Raw genomic sequence first — 25,151 nt, 5'->3', positions numbered from 1 at the left:
AAATTATTTTTAATTTTATAGCAATATTGTCCTTTATCTGTTATTCTGTTCTCCGTTATAATTTTGTTGTCTTTTTGTCTGTCAATGTCAACAAATGTCTCCACAAGAATAGTGATACCTCAATATTTTGACATTTTTGGTCCCCATAAGGAAACCAGCTTCAGGGTTAGGGATATGAAATTTGTTTGTACGGTATAAAAACATTACACCATTAAAACTGTCTTTAATACAACAACTATTACACCACTGGTACCTTTAAAATTAAATTAAGTAAATGCAATTTAATGCAAGTCAGTTTAGTGTCAAGTCCAGCATTTTATTAATACATAATAAAAGTGTATCATTCTGAGTCATTTGTGGCACCAGACATTTTATAGATATTTCCGAACAGGTTTACAACCGTCTCTTAGGTAGTCCTGATTCAGCCAAAAGTTGACACATAAGACCCAAGGGGTCTAGGTTTTTGGCTGGTTAAGAATGTAGATGGCATAACTTCATTATTATGGTTCCAAAAAGCAGTTTCTCAAAAGCATTTTTTCCCTTCAATAAAACTAATGAATAAAAAGGACTATGTTTCCCCCTGATTTTATTTATTTATGTATTTATCTGTTTATTTGTCCAATTTTTCTTTCTGTTTTTAAGATGGTTATAAAGTCAAGTAAATGAGACGGTTTTGTTAGGTATGATGGTTCTTATTAATTACATCATTTTTATACTTCCATTTCTGATGACTGAATCTGATGATTTCACTATTATTCTGCTCTACAAAATAAAGAAAAAAAAAAATATATATATGTTACTACGCCAACACTGAACCAGAGGAAAGATATGAAATAATTAGTGCTGGGGACATTAATCACGATTAATCGCAACCAGAGTAAAGGTTTTTAAATATAGGTGTGTGTATTGTGTATATTTATCATGTATATATAGAGTCACAAAACAGTATATTGTGATATACAGTGTATTTACATGTATACATTTCAATATATATATATATATATATATATATATATATATTTTTTTTTTTTTATATATACACACACACATGCATTTATATACACATAATAAATATACACAGTACACACACACATATCACTGTAAACAAAAACCTTTATTTTTGGATGTGATTGATCGCGATTAATCGTTTCCCAGCACTAATAAAAGCTAAATAATATTTAATTTTGTATACAGTATAGATAGATAGATTACACAACTGTCCTAATGTAACATCCTCTACTCTACCATCCAAGCAATCAAAGGTTGATGAGTGCCATGACCCTCACAGGAAATGAATGAACACGTCAGAGATACACACATAATACAATGTAGCCACACACTCAACCACAAACAAAGTTGATTTAGAGCATCAAGCTGACCTGCTTTGACCTGAGCCGACAGCAGCTGCTCCAGTACAGCCAGCGCACCCGTACTCCAGCCCTAAACAAATCAATTCACACCAACCAGCAGAAGCAGCCAAACTCAATCCAATCAATCTGAATTAGAACTTTAAATACAGCCTATCAGAGGCAAACAACACTGCTGTTTGCTTTCGATTTGACATGCATATCTTCCCCGGCTTGAGTTAATTCGGATCAAGTTTACTTGATATATTGTTGCAAAACGCCACGCACGAACCTTAATGACGGCAGCCATTTGCTTTTGAGGATTGTAAAGACTTTTATATTCCCGCAGCACTCCTGGTTTCGAGTTTTATTTAAAATTCTGTCATGGTACGCTGATGCCGCGCGAATCAGTATGGCCTAATTACAACTCCAGTGATTACTGCGAAGTTTAATTAGCGGAAAACAAGACATGGCACAATGAATTCCTCCCCAGATCCCCAACAGGTTCACACAGAATTTCAGGAGTTCTATTTTCTCTTTTCCCCAAAAAACACAAGTCTCTTGTGTGTTTGTGCGTGAGCGTGTGTTTCTCTCCATGCTTTGGGTCAGTTATTTTGAGTGGGTCTCCTGAGGCTAGAAGCAAAGCTTATCCTTTCCTGAACCTCCTGTTTAATTCTGACGTTAACCCATATGGACTGGAGCTCCACAGCGGTGGGGATCTGGATTCCTCTCTTACACAAACTGACAAAGTCTAATAGACTATCTTTCCTGCGTTATCCGAACCACCAGGATGGCGGTTAAGGAAACAAGGACTAAAGCCAAGTTTAGCACCCTTTAACACTCGCACACGGAATGAAAACAACTCACTGATGCCACCTTATGGACCATTTGGGCCATTGCTAAAAGGAAAGTTAGAGGTTGTCATGGTGTAAGGACAGAGTTACCTCTATTGCCACCACAATGAGGATCAGCTGACTGTCTGATTCGGGAAAATATGCTTTCGCTTGTGGTGATAAACCAATCAAGGCACAGTTGGTGACCACAGCAATAATGCTCATCGTCTCGAACGCCAGCTGGAAGAATAAAAAGATCAAATGTTAAATCTGTTTATGAAAGTTTGTGTGTGAGTGAGCGTGTGTGTAGTAAGGGGGTTGGGGGGTCTCTAAAAATGCTTATATCTAAAATCTAAAAATATCTGTAAAAATGCCTGTAGTTTCCTGTAAATGTTAGGGTTAGGTGTAGTGTTGGTGCATACTGTTTGTGCATTATAAAAACCATTACATCTATGGAGAGTCACTGTAAACCACAAATGCCAACGTGTGTGTGTGTGTGTGTGTGTGTGTGTGTGTGTGTGTGTGTGTGTGCTTGCATGCGAAAATAAATGAATAAATAAACTGTCTTGCAATAGTACAATTACAAATACCTTTTTAGAAGTAGAAGCATTAAATAAATAAATACTGCAAAGGCACATAATACTTAAAATAAAAATGAAAACTAAAAATAAAATAAATAAAAAGCCTGGATATTAGACTGGTGTGATTCTGTTTTTGATCATTTAATGTCTGCTTCCACTAATCTTCCTTATGACTAGTTCTGACTCATAGGTGTTCTGAGTAATAGGATGACGCACATCACGGTAAATAAATAAATTAAATTGTACTTTTTTTATTTTTGTTACTTCAGTACATTAAAAACAAGTGCCTTTGTATCATTTACTTTAAAGTAGTACTTGAAGTATTTGTACTCTAACTCAAGCATGATTTGTGTACTTTGTACACGACTGTGTGATATCACTTTAACGTGCCCTTTTCTCTGAATATGAGTATAACTGTGCCAAATCCATCTTTCATGGGCCTTTGCACTGTTCATCCAACGATAAAAAATTCTGTCGTCACACAATGCTATCGCACGGCATTAAGATAACCATGCGTACTACCGTTCAAAAGTTATTCGGCTGTTCATAAAATAATAATAACCATTTTTTTATTTTTGTAAAAACCTCTAAACGATCAACGCTGGAGAAAGTTGCAGGATTATGATGACGCAGATAATCGTTTCGTACTGAAGTTTGAAGTGCATCGCATTAAACTTAGTTTTTATAGCACGGTGCGCTATTTCTGTTTCGTAAGCGTTCTTTAAAGTGCAGTCAGTTATCAGCTCTTCTGGATGTGAGACTTCCTCGTGAGGTTTTCTCACCTGCCACACCCCGATGTTTGCAGCTGGTTCGGAGAAGGGACGCTTGAAAACATGGCACATCTTGAAGGCGTCAGAGTAAACCTCGGTGATGTTGTTCAGCACCACCAGCACAGCAGCCAGAGGATACACACAGGAGAACAGGCTCACGTAGCCAAACAACAGGAACTGCTCGAGGTAATCGTCAAATGTGCCCTGAAGTTATTTCAGATAGATTTACAGGTCAGAAACGGTCATGTAAAAGAAACCCAAGGCTAACATTAGGTGTACTTCAGGGGGAAAGTGCTTGTTCACAAAATTATGTATTTTTTGAAAATTAAAGTCAAGGCTGATAGAAGGTACTGGGACCTACCAGATAGGAGTTCATTTCGGTCTCCAGCTGAACTTGTTCCAGCAGGGGGAGCTCTTTATCACCCATCAGTCTCCTCATCCTCTTATGGACTTTCTTGTTCCTCCTCCTCTGCAGCCAGTACGGCAGGAAGGCCTCCATCACTTGATTCAGGATTTGAGAGGTGATGAGCAGAGTGGCCAGACTCTAATGATCCACACACAGAGACAATTTACCTCCATTTGAAGCCATTCAACTGCACTTGATGCACGTGTCAAAGCAGCCGAGCTTTGTCTGAAACACTGACCTGTCTCAAAAGCACCATATCTTGCATGACAAAGGCAATGTAGAAGAGAGAGGCAAAGCAGTTTACGAAGTTGAACTGGAAACGAACAAAATGCAATAATTAAAACAATATTTGCACTTCAGAAATGTTCGTAGTTTTAATAATGACCTTTAGATCCATGCATTTCCACTACCGTTCCTGTAATTCATGGTAACTAATGATTTTTTAAACATATAGGCATTGCAATCACAGTTTTAAAATGACTGTATTACCCTATATTACAGGAACAATAAATAAATTAATAGTAAATTAAATGCAAGTCAATTTAACAATGAATTAATGCTCAGTATTACAAGGCTGAACATATAAAGCATATAAAGAAAAGGACAAAATTGAAAGCATACCACCAAAACTTTGAGCACAAGGTGATTTTGAAATGATGATTCTAGTCTGTGGTTTTCTGCAAAAACAAAATACAAGGAATATAATTTACCTCCATGTTGGAAGGTAACAGAAACTAAGTTTTAGTGTGAGGCAGTAATAGCATTTCCATGAAATTATAGCAACATCACAAATATGATTTGACCAACGGTTCTCAAACACTGTCTCTCAGCAAACCCAGAAAGGAAGCAAGCAAAATGATTATTAATAATAATACGATAAACTAACTCCATTTTACCTTAAAATGTTAAAATAATAATTAAAAAAATGAAATTATATTCATTTTTATTCTCCCTCAATATCTATTGCTTTTTCTGACGTTTTGTCAGTAAAGTGTTCTAATTAAAAAGCAAACTTTGACTTTAAATCTTTATTTTTATTTATTTTTTATTTTTCTAAAAAAAACAATTCCAATTTTGATCTTGTAATCTGTACTTCATCAACAATTGATCAATTATTTGTCCCAACCATGACTTTAAATCTTATGTGACTCTATATCTTGTTAATACTAATGCAAATGTCACAGTGTGATTTTATTTCATATTTTAAACTTCATCTCTTCATACCTTTTTTTGACTTTGAGGCAGCAACTGGCTTGCATAAGATTTAGTTTAAAGGCTTAGTTTGCCGAAAAATTTTAATTCTGTCATCAATTACTCATTTTGTTACACAAATTAAGATATTTTTGATGTCCATGCGACACCAGTGGCTTCCATTTTGCAAAGGTATGCATACTTTTTGTGTGCAAAGAAAAGAAAAAATAACAAATTTATTCAACAATTCTTCCCAGAGTTAATGACAGAATTTTCATTTTGTGGTGAACTAATCCTCTAAAGCTACTGTTATTAAGCCAAAGCAAAAAATAAACTGATTATAAAATTAGAACAAAATAAGATGAGAAGAATTTCAGGCTCACCCCAGTCTGTGAGAAACTCTGCAGCGTAGCGATACAGTAAGTTCATGATCTCGATGACCACAGCGTAGACGATACTGGGTACAAACAGCAGAATGCTCGTCGCAATATTAGGATTTTCATTGTATATATTTATGGCCCAGAACTCCATGTCAAAGTAAACCATCATCACATAGAAGGACAGATACAGGCACAGCAGAACGAAAGGAACCGACACCAAATATGTCCTCAACTGCCGCCTGTCATGGGAAAATTACACAAAATGAGCATCTGAAACACTTTATTACGCTTAAATTTGTTTGGGTCTAATGTTTTATTTTCCAAAACATAGTAAGATTTCAAAAACAGGTACTTTGAGCTAGGGTAGACCGGTTCCTCTCGACCCGTGACTGGATTAAATCCCAGGGCTCCGTGGAATCCAGCTCTCGGTTCTTCAAATGCTTTTTTGCGACTCAGAGTTCCCCAACCGTATGCTAAAGTTGCGCTGCATCTCTTCCACACTTCCAAGAATACCGTAGACCAAACCAGATTGAAGACGGCAAACAGAACATACTTGTCATAGTCCTCCCAGTCAAAGAGGTAGTACGGGATACCGATGAGGGCCATGGGCACCAAGGCGAATGTGAAATACTCCAGAAATCCAAAGTAGAGCGCCAGACCCTCACCATAGTAATGTCTGATGTCATCTACATATCACAGAGAGCACAAAAAGATCATCTTCGGTTAATATAACTCAATACACGGTTTCAATGTACACGTTTAATTTTCAAAAGCGCCAGACTTTGAGATGAGCTTTCAGACGGCGCAAGTACAAATCTGCTTCGCTTTACATTTCCGTTAAGCAAGCCATCAACAGTACTTTTAATAATTCAAGAGAACAGCTATAAATCGCACACATCCACCAAATATGGCATTCTGCTTATATAACCAGAATTCTTGTGAAATTTTTTTTCACAGTAAGTTATATCAGAAAACTGATAATAAAGGCAGGAGTTGGGGTTTAAAGTTCGTGTTGCCAGCGCACACAGACAGAGTGACTCACCCAGTGGCTGGAAGGACAATTTGAACTTTTTGTACCACGAGAACGAGAGTCTTTTAAGGTCTTCTTTGTTATGGAGTGGAAAATACTGGATTAGGACACCTTTAGACTGCAACCTACGCACTGGAAAAGAGTTTACCGTTAAAATGCAACTTCAAATGTAAAGCCAAAAAAGCACAGTGAACAAACATGTGAACAGAAAAATACCAAAGCCTTACTATTAATCAGCAAATACGCTCATCTGAACGGCAATGTTTTAAATTTATCTTTAACTCGTGACCGCACTGCAGTTTTTCTATTTCAAGACGGTTTGATATATTCATAGAATATGTATATTCCATTTGATTTTGATTTTTTGCACTTTGGTCTGAACGCAAACAATTTATCCACATACGTGTGTTGCTTATGTTGTTAAAGTATGTGATCGTCGGTGAAGCAGAGGAGAATTAAAGTCGCTGAATTAAAGTTGTTATTTGTTTCTTTGCGCACAGAAAGTATTCTCGTAGCTTTGTTTAACTACAGTTGATGTCACGTGAATTACTTTAACGATGTCCTCGCTATTTCTGAGCCTTGATCATGTAAGGATCTCTGCTGTCTATGGAAGAGGGAACGAAGGTCTTACGGGTTTGTAACAACATGAGGGCGAGTTATTAATGACATAATTTGTAACAACTGCGGGCGGCAGATCATTTTCCTATCTAGCACCTAAACTCTGGAACAATCTCCCTAACTCTGTTCGGGAAGCAGACACACTCTGCCAGTTTAAATCTAGATTAAAGACACATCTTTTTAACTTAGCCTACACATAACACACCAACACACCTTTTATTATTCAAATCCGTTAAAGGATTTTTAGGCTGCATTACTTAGATTTGCTGGAACCGGGAACACTACTCCTAAAATACGATGTACTTGTGACATCGTAAAAAGAATGGCATCTACGCTAATATTAGTCCTGTTTCTTTCTCAATCTGTTTTCACAGTTTGTATCCAGACTAGATGGTGGATCAGCACCCAGAGATTATGTTCATCAGAGACCAGAAAACCTAGATGCGCCCGTCGACAGATCACCAGATCCTGATGCACACACACACACACACGCACACACTAAGTCATTTACACTATCTGACACAGCTGCGTTTAAAATTGAACTGGAGGTTAAGTGCTGGGCGTCCGGTCAGAGGAGAACTGAGCCCAACTGAGTCTGGTTTCTCCCAAGGTTTTTTTTTCTCCATTCTATATGCATGGGGTTTTGTTTCCTTGCCGCTGTCGCCTCTGGCTTGCTTGGTTGGGGACACTTAACTTCTAGTGACTATCGTTGAATTGACTACAGAGACCGTCTCTGCATTTAATAAGAAATTGGTCACTCTCGTCACTATATATCCCTGTCATTATACTGTACAGTGCTTTGATGCAACCTGTGTTGTTAAAAGCGCTATATAAATAAAAATGATTGATTGATTGATAATTGTATGTTTTTGTTACCGTAATTATGTAAATGCAGCTGGTTACAGAAATATACTTACCAACTGATTTTCCAGGGTAGAGCTTAAGCTTTTGGTATCCAGGAACATGCTCTTCGTTCTTAGCCCTAAGTGTGTCCAACTCATGTTTGATAATGTACTGACACTCTGCGTCACTGAGAAATCCTTCACCATCTCCTACGAGCACAAAGTAACAACTCAGTGTTACAGAACAACCTGGACCAATGCAGTTACTGATTGTATTGCACGTTAATACTGCTTTCCAGCTAGAACAGTCAGTTTGGCTCCAATTTTGTCACCAATTCTCACTGTTAACTTTGACTTTAACCCTTAGTGAAACTGCTTATAAATATTTAGTAAGGTAGTTGTTACGTTTACGCAGGGAGTATCTAAAATACGGTCACTGAGAATAAGACATTAATAAATAGTCAATATGCTAGCAATATGCATACTGCTAAGCAACTAATTGGTCCTTAAAATTAAGTGTTTTCGAATGATCAATATCTTGTTTCTAATTTGTCATATACTGATGCGAAGCTGTTGAACTAATGAAATCACAGAACTCACCATTAAAGTCTTGGAAGCTTTCTCTGTTGGCATAAGTGAATCCTCGCATTGTCCCATCTTGAAACTCCTTAAACAACCCTACATCCTCAGCGCCATTTAAGAGCCTTCGCAATGTAGAGCCCACCACGAAGACATTTGGGTTAGACTTCTGATCATTGTGAGCTGGAAATAGGAGCTGATTCACCAACAACTCTGCTCCTGTAAACAGAATCACCATGTCTAAAGAAAACCGCTTGTCTTGTATATATATATATATATATATATATATATATATATTATTTTTGTACTCTATTATCCTTACACATAAGGAAGATTACATAAAGCCAGCATTATTCACAGTACAATGATAGGTTTAGCGGAAATCTAATTTATTAAACAAGATAAATCAGAGGTGAAATGCAGAAAAGCCGTTGGCAGCTCATTTCACCAGAGAACGGTCATGAGGGAATCATTTCCCGTGTTGTTGTTTTTTTCTGCATACCGGGTACATCACATGATTTTAATGTTCCAGACAAAAAAAAAAAAAAAAAAAACGTTTTTGAAATAGCACCACCAGGCAGTGAAGCAGTTTCGATAAATAATATTTTTTTTCTTTACTATCGCATCTGAACAGTTGCATAACTTAAACCAAAAAATTAATTTTAATACAGAACAGAAATTGTAAACATGCTAATTAAAGAAGAGGCATATTCAAGCAGCCGTGTATAAAATGAATTTTTTATTTACTTTTGAATAAGCGAGTGTCATGTCATTGAACCATAATCTGTTCCTAACTTTCATATAAAAACAGCTTGATACAATAACATCTCATGTTACCGTCTCTAGTTTTAAAACATTACAACAGAACATTATCATTTATGACAGCTTTACAGCTTAAGTACAATAAAACTAATTGCAAAACTAGTGCTGCAGTGTCAGACTATTTTATTTTAATTTAGAAATAGAGAGTTGCTCCTTGTTGTCTGTGCAAGCTATGTGTATGAAGTAACTTTGCACTTGTGTTTTCTCTACAATATGAATTTGATATTCTATATTCCTGACCTCTGTGAAGGGCAGGGTTCACATTTGGTAGGTCGGAGTGGTTGAGTAACACTGACAGAGGCCCAAAAAAACAAAGAATGAACTTCAGGAGGCAAGTAGATATTTCAGAAAATGTTAAGTTCCTGTCAACCTCTTTCCCCAGATGTAACATGCCAGGGGCCTCACCTCCATTTTGCTGCTTGTCTCTGATCCTGTTTAGTAACCAAGTGATGGCCTCTGCTTTAGTGTCCTCAGCAAGCTCCAGGACCACCAGAGGGGTGAACGAAGAGACATCACTGTCAGAAACCGACAAGCCAAGTTGCATTTTTCCTGATCCCTGTGTTACACACAGACGAAAAGAGGCAAGGGGCATAAAAAAAAAAAGATTCTAAATAAAACATATCACTCTCCTCAAGATTCAGATACGAAAGATACAGGGTGAGGTTTTACTTCAAAGCAGATGAACACCACACAATTATGAAAATGTTACTCAGATGGCTAAAAGGTTAGAAAAAACTTCATGGTTGGTTAAAAAAAAAGGTCAACATGCCACATATTACATACTTTAATTTTAACATAATTTTTAACATTACTTACTCTTTCAATACACACTACCGTTCAAAATTTAGGATCAGATTTTAACACTTTTATTTGAATAAAATTAATTCAATTCATTAAATGTGGCTTTTTCACTACTACTTTAGAAATCAAGCGAAAATTTGTCAACTGTTTCCAAGATTCCTAATAATATATTTTTTTTCTTTATTTTTATCTTGCATTTTTGATCAAATAAATGCATTGAAGAGTCTTCTTTCAAAAACCATAAAACATCTGGCACTAAACCTTTGAACAGTACTGTGTATCAATTTTCCTATGGTTAAATAACAAAACTGATGAATATGCTTTAAAAAGAAGTTGATGCTTCCTCATTATATTGATGTTCATTATAGTACACATTTTTGAATATCTGATTCTGATTGGTTAGCTGTAGCACTGGGCAGTAAAGTCTTTATGTAATGTATAAAGGCTGCTCTATATTTCACCACTGTCTACATAGCAACATACAAGCGCTATTTTTGTGTCTCTTGTGGTCTGTTTATTTTTATACCAACTAAGCCGGTCTCCCCAGTCTGACCAACAGTAATAAACCCAATGTACCTGCGCAGGACGCATACAGTCTTCAAGTGTACATTTCGTTATGATTTGCTGCTACATCAGCACTGATCATAATAATATTACATTGCTACATCAAGAGACTGATGTTAGAATTATATAGCATGCCGTTAAAAAAAGAAATGCTAGAGAAAGACTTTTAACTAGCTTGGTTTAGACAATCAACCGGAGAAGGAAAGGAAGGTTAAAGGAAAGTGTGGAAATGGACTTTTCCAAGCTGTCTACCATTCCACTAGATGTAAAACAATCTACAAAGATTTCAGACCACTTGCAATTTGTAATCCGTCTACCAAAAGCACTTCAAGAGTAGATCAAGGTCCAGTTCTAGGCAAACTTGAAGGTACACGCTTGGAAAGAATGTGAAACCATCAGTAAAAATTTTGACGCTGAGCCATAAATGACCAAGCAAATAAATCCACAAAAGAATGGCTCAGAACAAAGAAATGGAAAAGTGTCGAGTCAAAGTCCAACTGAAATGTTGTAACGGGTCATACATAAAAGAAAACCCTCCAATATCAAACAGTTTTTAATGAAGGAAAGAGTAAAATATTTAGTCTTGTTGATTTTTGCTTTTTTAAAGAATGATGAGAAACACAACAAGAAGCCACTAATATATGGGTGTACACACATACTTTCTGCGCGGTCGGGTTTCCATTGCTATTAAATTATGTCTGATGTTTTAATTAATCCAAAAATTCATAAAGCTTTCTGATGGTTAGGTTTAGAGAAAATATCGGGTTAAGGAGGAGGAAATAGCATTGGTACAATATAAAAACAACATAAGGGAATGGAAAGCCGCCATGAAGGTACAAAGGTGCGTTTGCCTGCTGCTACGCTGCAAATCGCCTGCTGTGATTAATAATGCATTTATGCATCTCTTTATAGATTGTATCCGTGTCTGTAAAACATAACGTAGACCGTTTGAAGATGCGTGCATCCTGAATCTCGCAATTCTGGAAGAAGAACCTGAAAAGTAAGGCGTGGCAAGAAAACTAACAACAGACAAGATCAAATGAAACCCGTTTGTTAACATGCCTCGGGAAACAAAGCACGCGTGCTTGTCCTGTCTGAACGGCAGTCAAAAGAGGTTTGACATCACTGACAGATTAATTACTGGGCGGAGCTAAACATGCATGCCCTAGTAGGTAACGTATAAAAACAGGCTATATGTAACCCCGCTTACATTTATACGGACAAATAAACCCGCAAACGCCGCTCTTGCCGCCACTTTGGAAAGCTTAAAGGCTTGTAAGGCCGCATATTAAAGATGCAAAGCCGTATGTGAGGCCTGAGAAACCCCACTGACATGTAAACTAGGTCTACTCACAGTCTTGCGCGCGCGATCAGCTGTCCGGAAAGCGAAACAGACGTCAGCCCCGCGCTTCAGAGACCCATTCGCGCCGGTCGATTCCAAAACCTTGTTTAAATTTGCGTTTAATTCAAACGTATGAACCGGAGAGCTTTAAAGTTAAGGCTTGAGTTGAGTTCCTCCACGTCATCGAGATGACACAGCCCCAATTCTAGATCACACCCACCTGGCTTTAAAAACCTGTTAAACAGACATTAATATGCTGCTGTGAGTGATTTGTGAACACTGGTTTAATCATGCAGACGAGCCTGCAGATTGAAATACGTTTACGTTTACTCGTGCGAGCGCCTGCACCGTTATAAATGAGTTTTAACGTCAAAGAAAATGAGCATCATTTGCGCGTTAAAACAGCACGTGTGCAGTGAAAACGACTTCTGGACTGTACATTTAACGCTGATAATAATCACTAGCCAGCTAGGAAGTCTAGATCAGAGTTCACTGTTGTTGACGCTTTGTCACGTGATCAATGCTGGCGCTGTCCGATTCGTGAGTGAATCACTCTTTTGAACAGGTTCTTTGCAACGAACCGGTCACGAATCAGCCTGGATCTATCAGCAAACCGACACAGTGGCTGTGTCAACTCGAAATGATTATATTACACCGTTAAATATATTTAACATATATTTAGATCAGCGTAGCTTATGTTTAAACCGTTAAAATGTATTTTTAAAATTCTAACGGATGCCTCACAGAGAGCAATGCGGAACAATGATATCACGAATGTATAAATATTATTATAAAAGTAACTTGGAGCTTTAGTTATTCCATCAGTTCCTCACTCTTTGCAAAATCTCTCGAAAAACTTATCGGTTTCTTAGTTTTTCTTCTGGTTTGAACTGATTCACTCAAAAGATTCGACTCATTAGAACAATATTATGTTCACGATTCAGACATTGAACAACAAACAGTGTTAGAAACATGGCTGAGGAGACAGTGTTAGCGGGCACTGGGTAAGTGTGACCCTAAACACATTTCAAAGCTAAATCTTTTAAAAATCAAATGGTGTGAATTACGGTATATCTGCGTTGGTACGGTTGTTGTTTCAGTTAGTTGTACTCGTTGTAATTATTTTTGTTTGCATCATGTAAGTGAACTGTGTGCACAGTGTTGAGAAAAATCTATTAGGTTGTTTGTTGTTAATTTATTCAATTATGTCTTCAAATTTATTGTCATATATATATATATATATATATATATATATATATATATATATATATATATATATATATATATAATCTATTTAACTGATATCTAACAAAATTATCAATTGCCTGAATTAATTGTTATATAATTATTGTGTCTTTGATTGACAACTCTTTTACATTCTCTTGCTTTAGACTGGCACAGCGTGTACTGATGTTACTTGGTATTCGTAGTTTCTTCTACAATGTTTTCAGTTTCTTGGACAAGACATTGAGGTAAAATGTGTCCAGATGTAATTCATAATAACTAACTAACTACTAATTCCATTACCATTCACAGTGCCAGGAGCGTGTTTCGCTCACTTTACAGTGTTCATGTTATTACATAAGAACAATGTAATCCTATTAAACAAATATATATATATATATATATATATATATATATATATATATATATATATATATATATATATATATATATATGGACTATATCCATATAGGATATGTAAATCGCTATTCTAAATCAGAATAACAAATGTAAACCAATATGTCCCCTTCAACTTACTGAAAACTATTTTTGTGCTGTAGGTAGGCAATTACGTCTTTTTCTTCTTCTGGCCTAAGAGTGTTTTTAGTGGCATTGTTTGATTGGATGTGTCTTTTCTCAGCAATGTTTTCATCCAACAGATAGTCTCTTCCCTCAAAACAAACGTGATAGTTTCTTAGATTTTCCTTAACTATGCAAATCAGCATTATATTTAGAAGGATTCAGTTCAATGCCAAATCCACATCATCATCTTGTCATTACCCGTGACGAATCAGTCACCGATGACCTCATAGGGCAGTTTAACAGTGCTTAGCAACAGTACTGTTTTAGTTAGGTTTCTCTTTAGTTTTGGGACATATACCCACATTGTACTCAATATGATTATTTAATGGAAATGTGCATTAATTAAACATTGTCTTTGTCATTAATAGTGTAATAACAATCCTGTGTTTTATTATTGTGCAGTATGTGTAGCATGGACACTGTAAGCATTTTTTTTTTTTTTTTTACAATGCTTGAAGAGTGTGTTTTATCAAGTAATCTCTTGAGGTTTGCGTTCTCCGGAAAGCAGATTTGTAAGCCTGTTTCATGAATATGATTCATAAAGAGCTTATGTTTTAGTTGGTTTTAAAAATGTGAACCTGTGCCTCCTTAGTGTTTCCATTTTTGTATTTTGAATTTTTTTTTTCGTATTAGTATGATTAATTAAAGAACAGCCATTTTCCGACTTAAAAAATAAGAAAAAGAGGCTCACATATCAATATATTGTAGATCATGGTGGATCACTGGCTGGCTGCCTTCATGGTGCCCAACATCACAGAGCCAACTGAAGGAAGCGGAAGAGAAGATGCTGCATTGTGAGTTTCATTATCAATTATCAATTTATCCACCCTTTTCCTGCACCCCTAAGTTCGCTTTAAGAAATCTGGGTACAATGAAGTGACATTAAAAGGAAATTTTTCAAGTGTATCAATGCTAATAACTCCCAAAGATGCTTCTTCTATAATACAACGATATTAAGGACTTGACAGATATCGTTATGGTAATTTATGTCTATATTTTGTAACAATTTGTGTAAAACAAACCTGGAAAGAGGCATAAGGAATCGGGGATAAGACGTTAAAGATTAATAGTGGATTCCAAGGAATTATTATTATACAGTTTATACTGTACATTAAATCTGGATAGCAGATTATAGATTCACAGTATATGTTGTCTTGTTTCATTACAGTGGAATACAATGAAAACATAAAAATAATAAGAGAGGAATATATTGCAGCAAGCTGAAAAACATTTTTCTATAAATGTTGTTATATCATGTGACATTAATATAGCAAAGATAATTATTCTCCTAACTTCGGAAAATGAATTTACTTCCCATTCAATCAAAATAATGGATAGCAATTAATTTATATAGCAATCTTATGATTTAAAAAGACTTGTTGCAGTCTTCTTAAATGGTACTTCACAAAACTGAAAGTGCCTCCCATAATTTAATACACAGAAGGCTCTTAACGAAAAAGCTGGATAAAGTCTTTTTTCAAATCTAAATCTATATTATACACATATATGATCAATATATATCGATATAGCTTTTTTGTTGTTACAATCAGTAATGTACTTCATATACAATATGTTATATATTTTAAATGTTTTTGAATTAAGTCTCCTGTGCTCACCAAGGCTGTATTTATTTGAACAAGTACATGCAGTAATATTGTTAAATAGTATAATCATTTAATTAAATTAAATTTAATTTAATTTAGCTGAATGTCACTCCAGTTTTCACTATCACATGATCCCTCATTAATGCTGTATGTGTGTGTGTGGAATGATGTTTGACAAAGAATGAACAATACCAGGACTCATTAACACGCTACACTTGAGCAACATCAACCAATGAACAGAAAGATCTCGGAGAGAAACTTACTGATTCCTTCTCTTTTCCTTTTATTCCTGTCAGACATTACAAGCAAGTTCTGCAGGCAGTTTGTCCACATATCTGACAAAAACTCACTGTGGACATTGGTATTTAAGGGGCCAATGGAAAATAAGACCCCTCTGGTGTTGCTGCATGGATTTGGGGCGGTGTGGGACTCTGGGCGCTGAACCTGGACTCTCTCTCTCAGCAGAGGCCTGTTTATGCCTTCGACCTGCTGGGCTTTGGCCAGAGCAGCAGACCTCACTTTAACACAGATGCGCAGGAGGCTGAGCTCCAGTTTGTGGAGTCCATCGAACAGTGGAGGGAGAAACTGGGCTTGGAAAGTATGATTATGTTAGGCCATAACCTAGGAGGATATCTGGCTGCGTCCTACGCAATCACATACCCAAGCAGGTTTGTAACTAAAGAGAAGAAAAAGAGCTCAGTGTCCGTGAAATATACTTATCCATGACCTTAAATAAATACTTGTGCGAGCGTATTTCTACAAAAAGGTAAATTTGACTAAAAGTCGGAAATGTCATATGAATTACTGACCGTATCATTTTATTGCCATGTATCATAATCTTAGAACAATTTGACTGTCTTGCATTTTGTGCACATTTTCATGCGATTGCTATTTAAAAATGAGCAGTCACAAAAGAGAATGACATTGCTCAAAATTTAAAATAAATATGAATACGAGAATAATCACATGCAGAATAACATTTTTTGTTTACATGTGTATTTAGTGTATATTTATTATGTATAGGCAAATACACATGCATGTTGATATTTAAGAAAAATATGTTAAGTTTGTACACATATATAATACTTACATTGGTCATTTAATATAAATATATACATGGAAATTTTTCAAAAACATACTGTATGTTGTATATGTTTGTATTTTTCTGTATGTATGTGTGTGTGTGTATATATATATATATATATATATATATATATATATATATATATATATATATATATATTTATTTATTTATTTATTTATGTTATTTATTTATTTATTTATTTATGTAGATTTTTCCCCATTCTAGTTCCATACTACTTCTACTAATTCATATTCAAATTTATCTTTTGCAGTTCTATATTCTCTATCTGATATTAATTCAGCCCTTTGATGAATAGAAACTAATTTCAGTGTGCTATTGTGTTGTAACTGTGCACTATAGATGCAAACCATTTTTCTTCGCATCCTTCCCGTTTCCCTATTTCCTTTGTGTCAGCAGTTTCACCTCAGAATTTCACTTCCGTTATATACGCTACGGTTTTTATTTTTGTATTGAATAAAAGTAAAAAATGTGCAGATTACTATCAACAACAACAAAAAAGTTGCTGGAAGTTGACCATTTTTTAAAAAAAAACCTAAACGGTCTTTCTTTTTACGCACCGTCCAGAGTAAAGCACCTGATTCTGGTGGAACCGTGGGGTTTTCCTGAGCGTCCTGACCCCGGAGACCAAGATAGACCCATTCCTGTTTGGATCAAAGCTATAGGGGCAATGTTGAGCCCGTTCAACCCTCTCGCCGGTCTAAGATTGGCTGGACCTTTAGGTATGATTTACTCTAATCTGAGAATGCAAATCAAATGTAATAATGAGAGAAAGAAAAAATGATAGCTTAAGGCTTGAGATGTGCTTGTATAGCCTAAATGATGTGGAACACCATTTGATAAAGACTGTCATTAATAAAACCCAGGGACAGATTTAGCCACGATGTCGTGCTTGCAATTTCACTGAAATGATTCCCTCAGTAATTGAAGCATGTCACTTATCATACCTTGTATCATACCGCATCTCATACCTCTCCTTGCCTTCTGTGTATATGCTAATATGTGAAATTGTTTTGCAGCAACAAAATGGCTTTGGCATTAACCCCCAAATTTTCCAGAATCTGAATATCTGTATTATGAAGTTAATCGATTAATATTAATGATGATTTTCCAATCGTATATTTAAATAACTCATCTGTGATAATATTTCTCTTTTCCTCTTTTCTTGTCTTTTTTACACGCTAATGTTGATCTTGGTGTATCTTAATTTCATTTCGGTCCAAAAATGATCATCTGAGTTTGCTTGAGTGCTAGTTTAATATAATATCCCCAGGACAACAGAAAGTCCCCAGTATTTTCGGAGCAGCATAACCTCATAGCCAGAAATCCCCTGACTCCGGATTGGTTCTAATATCACAAGCAAGCACAGACAGAATCTGCTTCTTCTTTTTTTCTTTTTTACAGCTCGTTATATTTGCTTAACATTTTTTCAGGGATTTATAATTGCTGATTTTAGGAAAATCTGAATAGTTAACACCGTTGAAACTTTTAAACAGAGCTATAATTACTATAATGTTTTTAAAAACTGAAAGCTACAAATAATCAGATTAGCCAGAATTATCCAAAAAAAAAACAATAGTAATGTGGCTAAATGTTTTGGGGGTTTTTATATATTATTATTTATATATTATTTTATAATAAAAGAAGGAATGCTAAACTGCAGATTATTTATTATTATTATTATTATCGTTTTTAACTGTTTAAAATAGCCTCACTTATTAACTTCTAGACAGAAAAATTAAGAAAATTCACAAAATCCTAACTCGCCTAAGTGTCTGCAATTGACTGCTGTATGTCCAACTTGACATGGGTCTTCAGTTTGAATTTGTATTTATGAATTTATTTTTTGCTCAAATAGTAGCTTGGTCAAATTTGCTGCCTGATGTTATTACTATTCATTTCTTTATATCTCCTTACTTACTCCTTACCACTGAGATAAAATTGGACATATAGTTATGTAGTGCATACTATTTAATGTTAGTGTGTTGGATTATAGTTTTATCATTTGTACCCTTTATAATTATGTAGTAGTCTTCATTGCTAGCAGTTCAAATTAATTTAGTATAAATTACATTTCCGCAATGATTGGTTGATATATCAAGAAAGGCTGGACACCTTTTGAATTTTTATTTTTAGAAAGTAGAAAGTAAAATAATTAATATTGGTTTCATTGGCAGTAATTGCATCAACACGAACAAACAAGAAAATACACATTCTGGAGACATAACATTAATAATTGGGAAATTTATTAACAGTAAATTGTTCTTCCTTAGTAGTAGTTTGTGGCGCCCTCGCCTTCCCTGTTGAGCCACCAATGGTTATGTGTAGAACTTTGTGAGTGATGGACGTCCAATTCCTTGGAAATCTGCAGAGCTTTCTGATGAGTTCTGTAGGATTCAGAATGGAGCTGGGCATTAGTCACTGACTATAAGACCATGTGACACATGAAGTGAGGAATTGATGATGAGATGAAAATTTTATGGGTTATCCATCATTTTTGGATAGATCGATTTCAGGTGAATTTTCAGTCTTTAGTTTTTACAGATGTGTTCGCATTGTTCTGTAGGCCCTACTCTTGTGCAGACTCTGAGACCAGACTTCAAAAAGAAATTTGCAGCTGTGTTTAATGACAACAGAGTGACCGAATATATTTACCATCTTAATGTCCAAATACCAAGGTAATCTATCTACATATCTATCTTATGCTTTGTGAATGGCCTCGTACAATAAACAATGATACCCTGGACCACAAAACCTTCATAAATTTATCTTTCTATATAAATAGGCTGAATAAATAAGCTTTCCATTGATGTATGGTTTGTTAGAATGATATATTGCAGAGATCTAAGTAACTCAAAATACTGAGAAACTTAATCTATAATTTGGACCCATACAATGTATTTTTGGCTGTTGCTACAGATATACCCCAGCGACGCAAGACGGGTTTTGTGGTCCAGGATCACATACATGCATGAATGTTGAAACGCTCGTAATGGTCTGTTCTTTGTTATGTTTGTCTTTTTTTTTTTTAGCGGTGAAACAGCCTTTAAAAACATGACCATTCCGTATGGCTGGGCAAAGAGGCCCATGCTGCAGAGAATTGGCCTGATTCACAACGACATCCCCATTACGGTGATCTATGGCTCACGCTCCAGCATAGATGGCCACTCCGGCAATTCAATCAAAGAAATGAGGCCAAACTCCCATGTAGAGATCATTGTGAGTTCTCCATTCACTGCTCAACACACACTGTCACTCATAGAGACTTTTGCATCGCTTTAAAGAGGTCGTATTTTCCTGATCGTTTGAGTATTGGGAAAACATAGCGTAACTTTGCAACATCACACAGATGAATGCATTGCAACACATCGCTTATTCTGTATTCGGAAACTTGGGACACCTAGTCACACCTAGCACCTACGACTCTGCATCTGAACGATCACACTGTTGTGATCAATTGTCAGGCTATTACTGAGGAACGGGGCAGCCAAACGCTCTTTTTGACACCATTTCGAGACACAGTGGTGTATTTGAGCAACACTGATGCAAAAGGCGTATTTTTAATAGATTTTTTAAAGGCAACATAGCAGCGTTAGCATTTTAGTACATGATACAGGATTGCGTGATTTCGCGGACGTTGAGAACTTTGACTGGGTGACATAACTTTCACAAGTAACTTCTTAACCCCGGTGGGAGTTTAATTTGCAAAAATTCTAATAGATTAAAACGTTGGGAGCAAGCAGTGCAAGTACAATTTGTAATTGCTTGAATTGGCAGTCCAGGAACAAAGGTCTTCGCACAATGAATGCGCTCGTGTTACAGACTGACTCCTCTCACCACAAAAACTGAGCTAATTAGTCTAGTTCTGCAATGCCATTGTGTAATCTGCAAGTTATTAGGAAAGTTAGTTATGCAAAAAGAGCCAAGTGAAAAAAATTGCAATGTTTTACATCACAATCTGTGGCAGTGGTTCAAAGTAAACACCTACAGCTTATTATGGCTCCTCTGATACGCATGCTGTATTGTTTTCTTGGTGCATGCGCCTATGTACTGATATTGAACTTCTCGTTGACATGCATTGGTTTTTAGGCCATACGAGGCGCAGGACACTATGCATACGCTGATCAGCCAGAGGATTTCAACCAGAAGATACTTCATGTCTGTAAAAGCACAAGCTGAAGAGTGATGATGAAGGTACAGGGTAACTGTCAGGAACTCTACACACATGGCTTTGTGCAGAACCTGTGAGCAGCAGATTATCTTCGTGGCAACCTAATTTTGGACCTGAGAGTTTGAAAGCCACGCGGTCTGCAAAGCAGATGTTCGTTTTGCACCACTACTGATTTTTTTTTAGGCATTTTTAAGTTTGCACGTCACGTAATTGTTATGATTATCGGTATGGAATAATGTTTATATTTAGAAAAAAAAGCGTTCTTTGATTGTGATAAAAATAATTATGGTTTATTATAAAATATACACCGTTTAGTGAATATTAGCTTTATTTTTATGGAATTTATATAATCCACAGACAAAATTCGCCAAATTAGGCACTTAAATGAAATTATCATTAAAAGTCCCTTGTTAATCTTTTTCAACAATATTAATATTTATATACACTTTTTCATCTTTTGTGTTTCTATTCATTTTATAAATATGGGCAGCAATAACTGTATTTTAGAGCTTTTTTGTTTGTTTTCTACCTCATGAAACTGTAAAATTGGATTAGAAGGGAGACAGACATGTGGAGCAACAGAAAGCATATGTGTTCTATGGTCATTACATTTTCATGTAAATTCCTACGAAATCTTTTTTAAGTGCCTCAGTTTTTTTTAAACGTTTATAAATTTTGGCATTTAAAATCCGTCAAGCCCTGCAGGCCGGTGTTACAGTTTTCACAACAAGCCCCAGGTCACAGTCTGTTAAGTATTCAGGCAAAATAAATGCAATGCACGCTTTAGTGATAAATGGGCATTTTTTTAGGGAACAGTGATTTTTAATGTCAGTAATAATGTTAGACTGTCATACGGATTTTGTAAATAACATTTGTTCAAATTTATATTTTGTCTAATCTATTTTTCATGTGCCAACTCGGATGTCTATTGTTAATTTTAATAATAATAAACTTCTTTTATGAGTCTCTTGAATGCAGCTGCCCCTGTCCTGAGGGCCATATCAAACACACTTGTCAAATGACTCAGACGGTTGCCTGGAGACTGTTATGACACAGCAGGTGGAAAACGCTCTCGTGATTTACAGGTCATAATTTTTATCGCACATTCAATGCTTTCTTTTTTACGTTACTTTTGGTTACGGTTTTAAACATTCTTTGATTACATGTAACACAGAAAAACTATTGATACAGAATGTTCTAAGCATTGAATGGTCTGTACATAATGGCTGTGCATATCCACAAGAGGGCACAATGTAACACTGCAGGGATGTTACCGCCCTGCACCACCCCCCCACCACACACACACACACACACACACACACACACACATACACACTCCATGCAGTTAAATCACATACACTTACTGACGCTGACTACAGAGTCAATGCAGTTAAGCATCAAGGGCAATGTTAAGCCATTATAACATCCGCTACATCAATAATATGACCCCCCAGCTCAACCCACAGGAAGCACTTTATAACTGCACTTCCTGTGCATGTGGTAACTCTGAATGACCAAGAGTGCTTTACTGAATTAAAGTAAAAAGCACGCTTTAGCCCAGAAAGTACATGATAGGCTTGTGGTACTGGGAGTAGGTGTTGGAGACTTGACTAGTGCATCACAAAGATTTGCTGATAAAACATGAAAAGACGATCTGGGAAAGCTAGCTTCCTAACAGGATGCAACATGGTATATTTACAAAGATATACAGAACTGTTTTATTTATGCCGTTAGGCCAGTACATGTACTCTAATGTAAGCTGGTTTGTGCTTTCTAACACCGTATTTTTTGAATAAATTAAATGCAGCTATGACAGCGACATTATTAAAATGTTAAATAAATGTAAATAACTCTGTTCTACATGACCGTAATTTAAAATGAATTTCAAACACCATTACTCCAGTTTTCAGTTTCACAGGAACATTCACAAATTGTTCTGTAATTCTGTAATATGTTGACTTTGTACTCAAGACCTACCTTTTTTATATTTTTTCAGGGTACTTTGATAAACAGAAAGTTCAAAAGAACAGCGTTTATTTCAAGCAGAACATTTTTGTAGCATTATGAATGTCTTTACCGTCACCTTTTATCTTACTGACTTCTGAACAGCAGCGAATACGAGAAGAGCTGACTTATTTTAGACAGAGAACTTTAAATTGCACTTATTTTAGAGAAATGTCTATGGTGTTAAAGCCAGTATGCTCAAGGAATAATATATCTAGACAATATATCGAACACAAAGCAAAATGCAGCTAGATAACATTCTGGTTTTGAGACACAAGTGCACATTTGATCTCACAAGACCAATGGAAAAGGATTTGTACGCTAACATCGTAGTGGACAATGCCAATATGGTGGACATAGTATGTTCATATAGTGTTCTAACTACATGCATACATGTGTGTGTGTGTGTTTTATGGTCAGCCTCATTAAATGTACCTTTTCTGAGAGTGCGTGATTTCAGAAGCAGCTCTGCACTTCCAAACAGCCCACTCCACTCTCTCAGGAAAAGAAAATTTGATTTGTTTCTCCTATACGGCAATCAGATTAAAAGGAGACTTTTGCTCCGATTTCTTACATTCACTATTAGAAAAAGATGCTCACAAGTCTCTTTTGTATATTTTAAACCGTTTAGATGAATGAAATGGACCTTTCCAATATTTGAGGTCTGTAAAATAATTTTTAAAACCTCTCTTTTTCTCACCAAGGCTGCATTTATTTGATCAAAAAGTAAAAACGGTAATATAGGTATATTTATATTTTACTATATTTTAGAGAAGAACTATGTTCTAGTTGAATATATTTTTAAAGGTAACTGAATAAAAGTATTCGTTTCTTTCAGGGGGAAAAAAATCGCTATTGAGGAGGGATAGAGGGTTTGGTTATTGGGGTCAACAATGTAATTAGAAATGTAATTAGAGAAATAAATTGCAGATGTATCCACATGCAGATATTTTTTTAAATATATTTATATACACAATAATTACATTTTATTAAATGATTAATTTAAATGCAAATACAGTAGTTAAGGCCACCTAATATAAAGTGGACTGAAAAAAATCCGATACAAGCATTTCCCTTCAAATTTCTCTAAATTTTCACATTAACATTTATACCTTTGCGTCTATTTTTGTTTCTATATGAAACATGACTGATCATATAAAACTGAATTTCGTGAGTTCAGAGACTTAAATGTAGATGCAGGCATTGTTCAAAGAAGATATTTAAATTATTTCTAGGCCATAAAACGAAAGCCGATGTTTTATCTCAGTCCCCATCGACCCTCGTTGTAAAAGCTCTTCAGAATATCTATTTCGTGTGTAAAGAACGAAATCCATTCACGCTTGGACCGACACAAGGTTAAATAAATGATGAGCTTTTTGAGTGAACTACACCTTTAAGCAGTGTGAGAGTATATGTTGTTTCATGCGGGTTTTATTGACAAAACGCTGTGTCTTGTACATTTTTTATTGCATTTTCATATCATCCATGCCCCGTACTGCGTGGTATTTACCCAAGGCGGTGAGCTGTTTAGTTTACTTTTAAGAACACCTGAAATGTGTCATACCACACACAGACACCACGAATTGCTCAACCTTGCGAGTTCATTACGATCTCCTCTCTGAGTCACGCGCAGATATGAGGTTAATCTGTGGGAGTGTGTTTTCTGTCTTGAGGTACAGCACTGGAGCTATGTGAGAGCAACAGAGAGGGAGGAGAAGCAGTGCACTATGGGTCGTCTCAGCATACGGCCGGAGGAGGTCTTCACACAGCCCTCGGCAGACAGGGCTCTGTTGGGTTGCTAGGAGACCAGCCCGGCGCCTATATTAGATCTAATTTATTAAATTCCCCCATCTCTCACGCCGATTTCTCACCATCTCTCAGCCGTCTCTCTATTTCCCTCTATCGCTCTCTCTGCATAGGCTGAGAAAACTGAAATGCACGGCATAGGCTACACGCTAGCATTATCACTAGCATGCTGGCTGTTATTAGCGCTTGTGGAGCACATATTCTGCATGACCATATTTTACATCCTTACCTAATACCTAAACCTAACAATTAGCTTGATAACTATTAATATGCAAATTGAGATTTCATTGTCAATGGTGAGAAAGTTCCCCTATTATAGATTTTTATTTATGTTTTCAAAATGTAAAAATCTAAACGTCTTACCTCGATCCTTGCTTAGGGCTTCTCTAATAAATTACTCCAAATCAACCTTTTCTCGAAATCAACCTCAGTCTTGCATTCAGATCTGCTTCCAACCAATCAAAAACCAAGTACGTTTGCACCTATATGAACGTTCTGGCCCAAAATTATAATTATTTTCACATTATGGTCCATAAAAATAAACAGCAGATAA

At 36.0% G+C, this 25,151-nt stretch overlaps 2 protein-coding genes across 4 annotated transcripts in view; one reads left to right on the top strand and one right to left on the bottom strand.

Annotated features, from left to right (window-relative positions):
- Positions 1–12,601, bottom strand: part of ano10a (anoctamin 10a) — a 29,458-nt gene extending 16,857 nt beyond the window's left edge. Inside the window, exons 1-12 of one of the 3 annotated variants that reach the window (XM_043261432.1) lie at positions 12,118–12,597; positions 9,804–9,954; positions 8,598–8,795; positions 8,073–8,207; positions 6,550–6,669; positions 5,860–6,193; positions 5,511–5,746; positions 4,558–4,613; positions 4,175–4,249; positions 3,892–4,074; positions 3,543–3,734; positions 2,291–2,419 (exon numbers count right to left, since the gene is read on the bottom strand). In XM_043261432.1, the coding sequence (XP_043117367.1) occupies positions 2,291–2,419; positions 3,543–3,734; positions 3,892–4,074; positions 4,175–4,249; positions 4,558–4,613; positions 5,511–5,746; positions 5,860–6,193; positions 6,550–6,669; positions 8,073–8,207; positions 8,598–8,795; positions 9,804–9,942 (1,797 nt within the window). In that variant the 5' untranslated portion in view covers positions 9,943–9,954; positions 12,118–12,597. Of the gene's footprint in view, positions 1–2,290; positions 2,420–3,542; positions 3,735–3,891; positions 4,075–4,174; positions 4,250–4,557; positions 4,614–5,510; positions 5,747–5,859; positions 6,194–6,549; positions 6,670–8,072; positions 8,208–8,597; positions 8,796–9,803; positions 9,955–12,117 lie in introns of all 3 variants that reach the window. The other 2 variants (XM_043261433.1, XM_043261434.1) reach the window with 2 other exon arrangements.
- Positions 12,602–12,985: 384 nt separating this feature from the next.
- Positions 12,986–21,761, top strand: abhd5a (abhydrolase domain containing 5a). Its single transcript, XM_043261435.1, is given in 9 exon segments — positions 12,986–13,109; positions 13,497–13,577; positions 14,620–14,705; positions 15,812–15,928; positions 15,931–16,183; positions 17,185–17,339; positions 19,184–19,295; positions 19,650–19,836; positions 20,707–21,761. Coding segments are annotated over 9 exon segments (1,113 nt in total). The 5' UTR covers positions 12,986–13,077; the 3' UTR covers positions 20,797–21,761.
- The last annotated feature ends 3,390 nt before the right edge of the window (positions 21,762–25,151 follow it).

This window comes from Puntigrus tetrazona, chromosome 16 (assembly GCF_018831695.1).
Source record: "Puntigrus tetrazona isolate hp1 chromosome 16, ASM1883169v1, whole genome shotgun sequence".
NCBI classification, from domain to species: Eukaryota; Metazoa; Chordata; class Actinopteri; order Cypriniformes; family Cyprinidae; genus Puntigrus; species Puntigrus tetrazona.
This window is presented reverse-complemented; position numbering and strand designations above follow the sequence as displayed.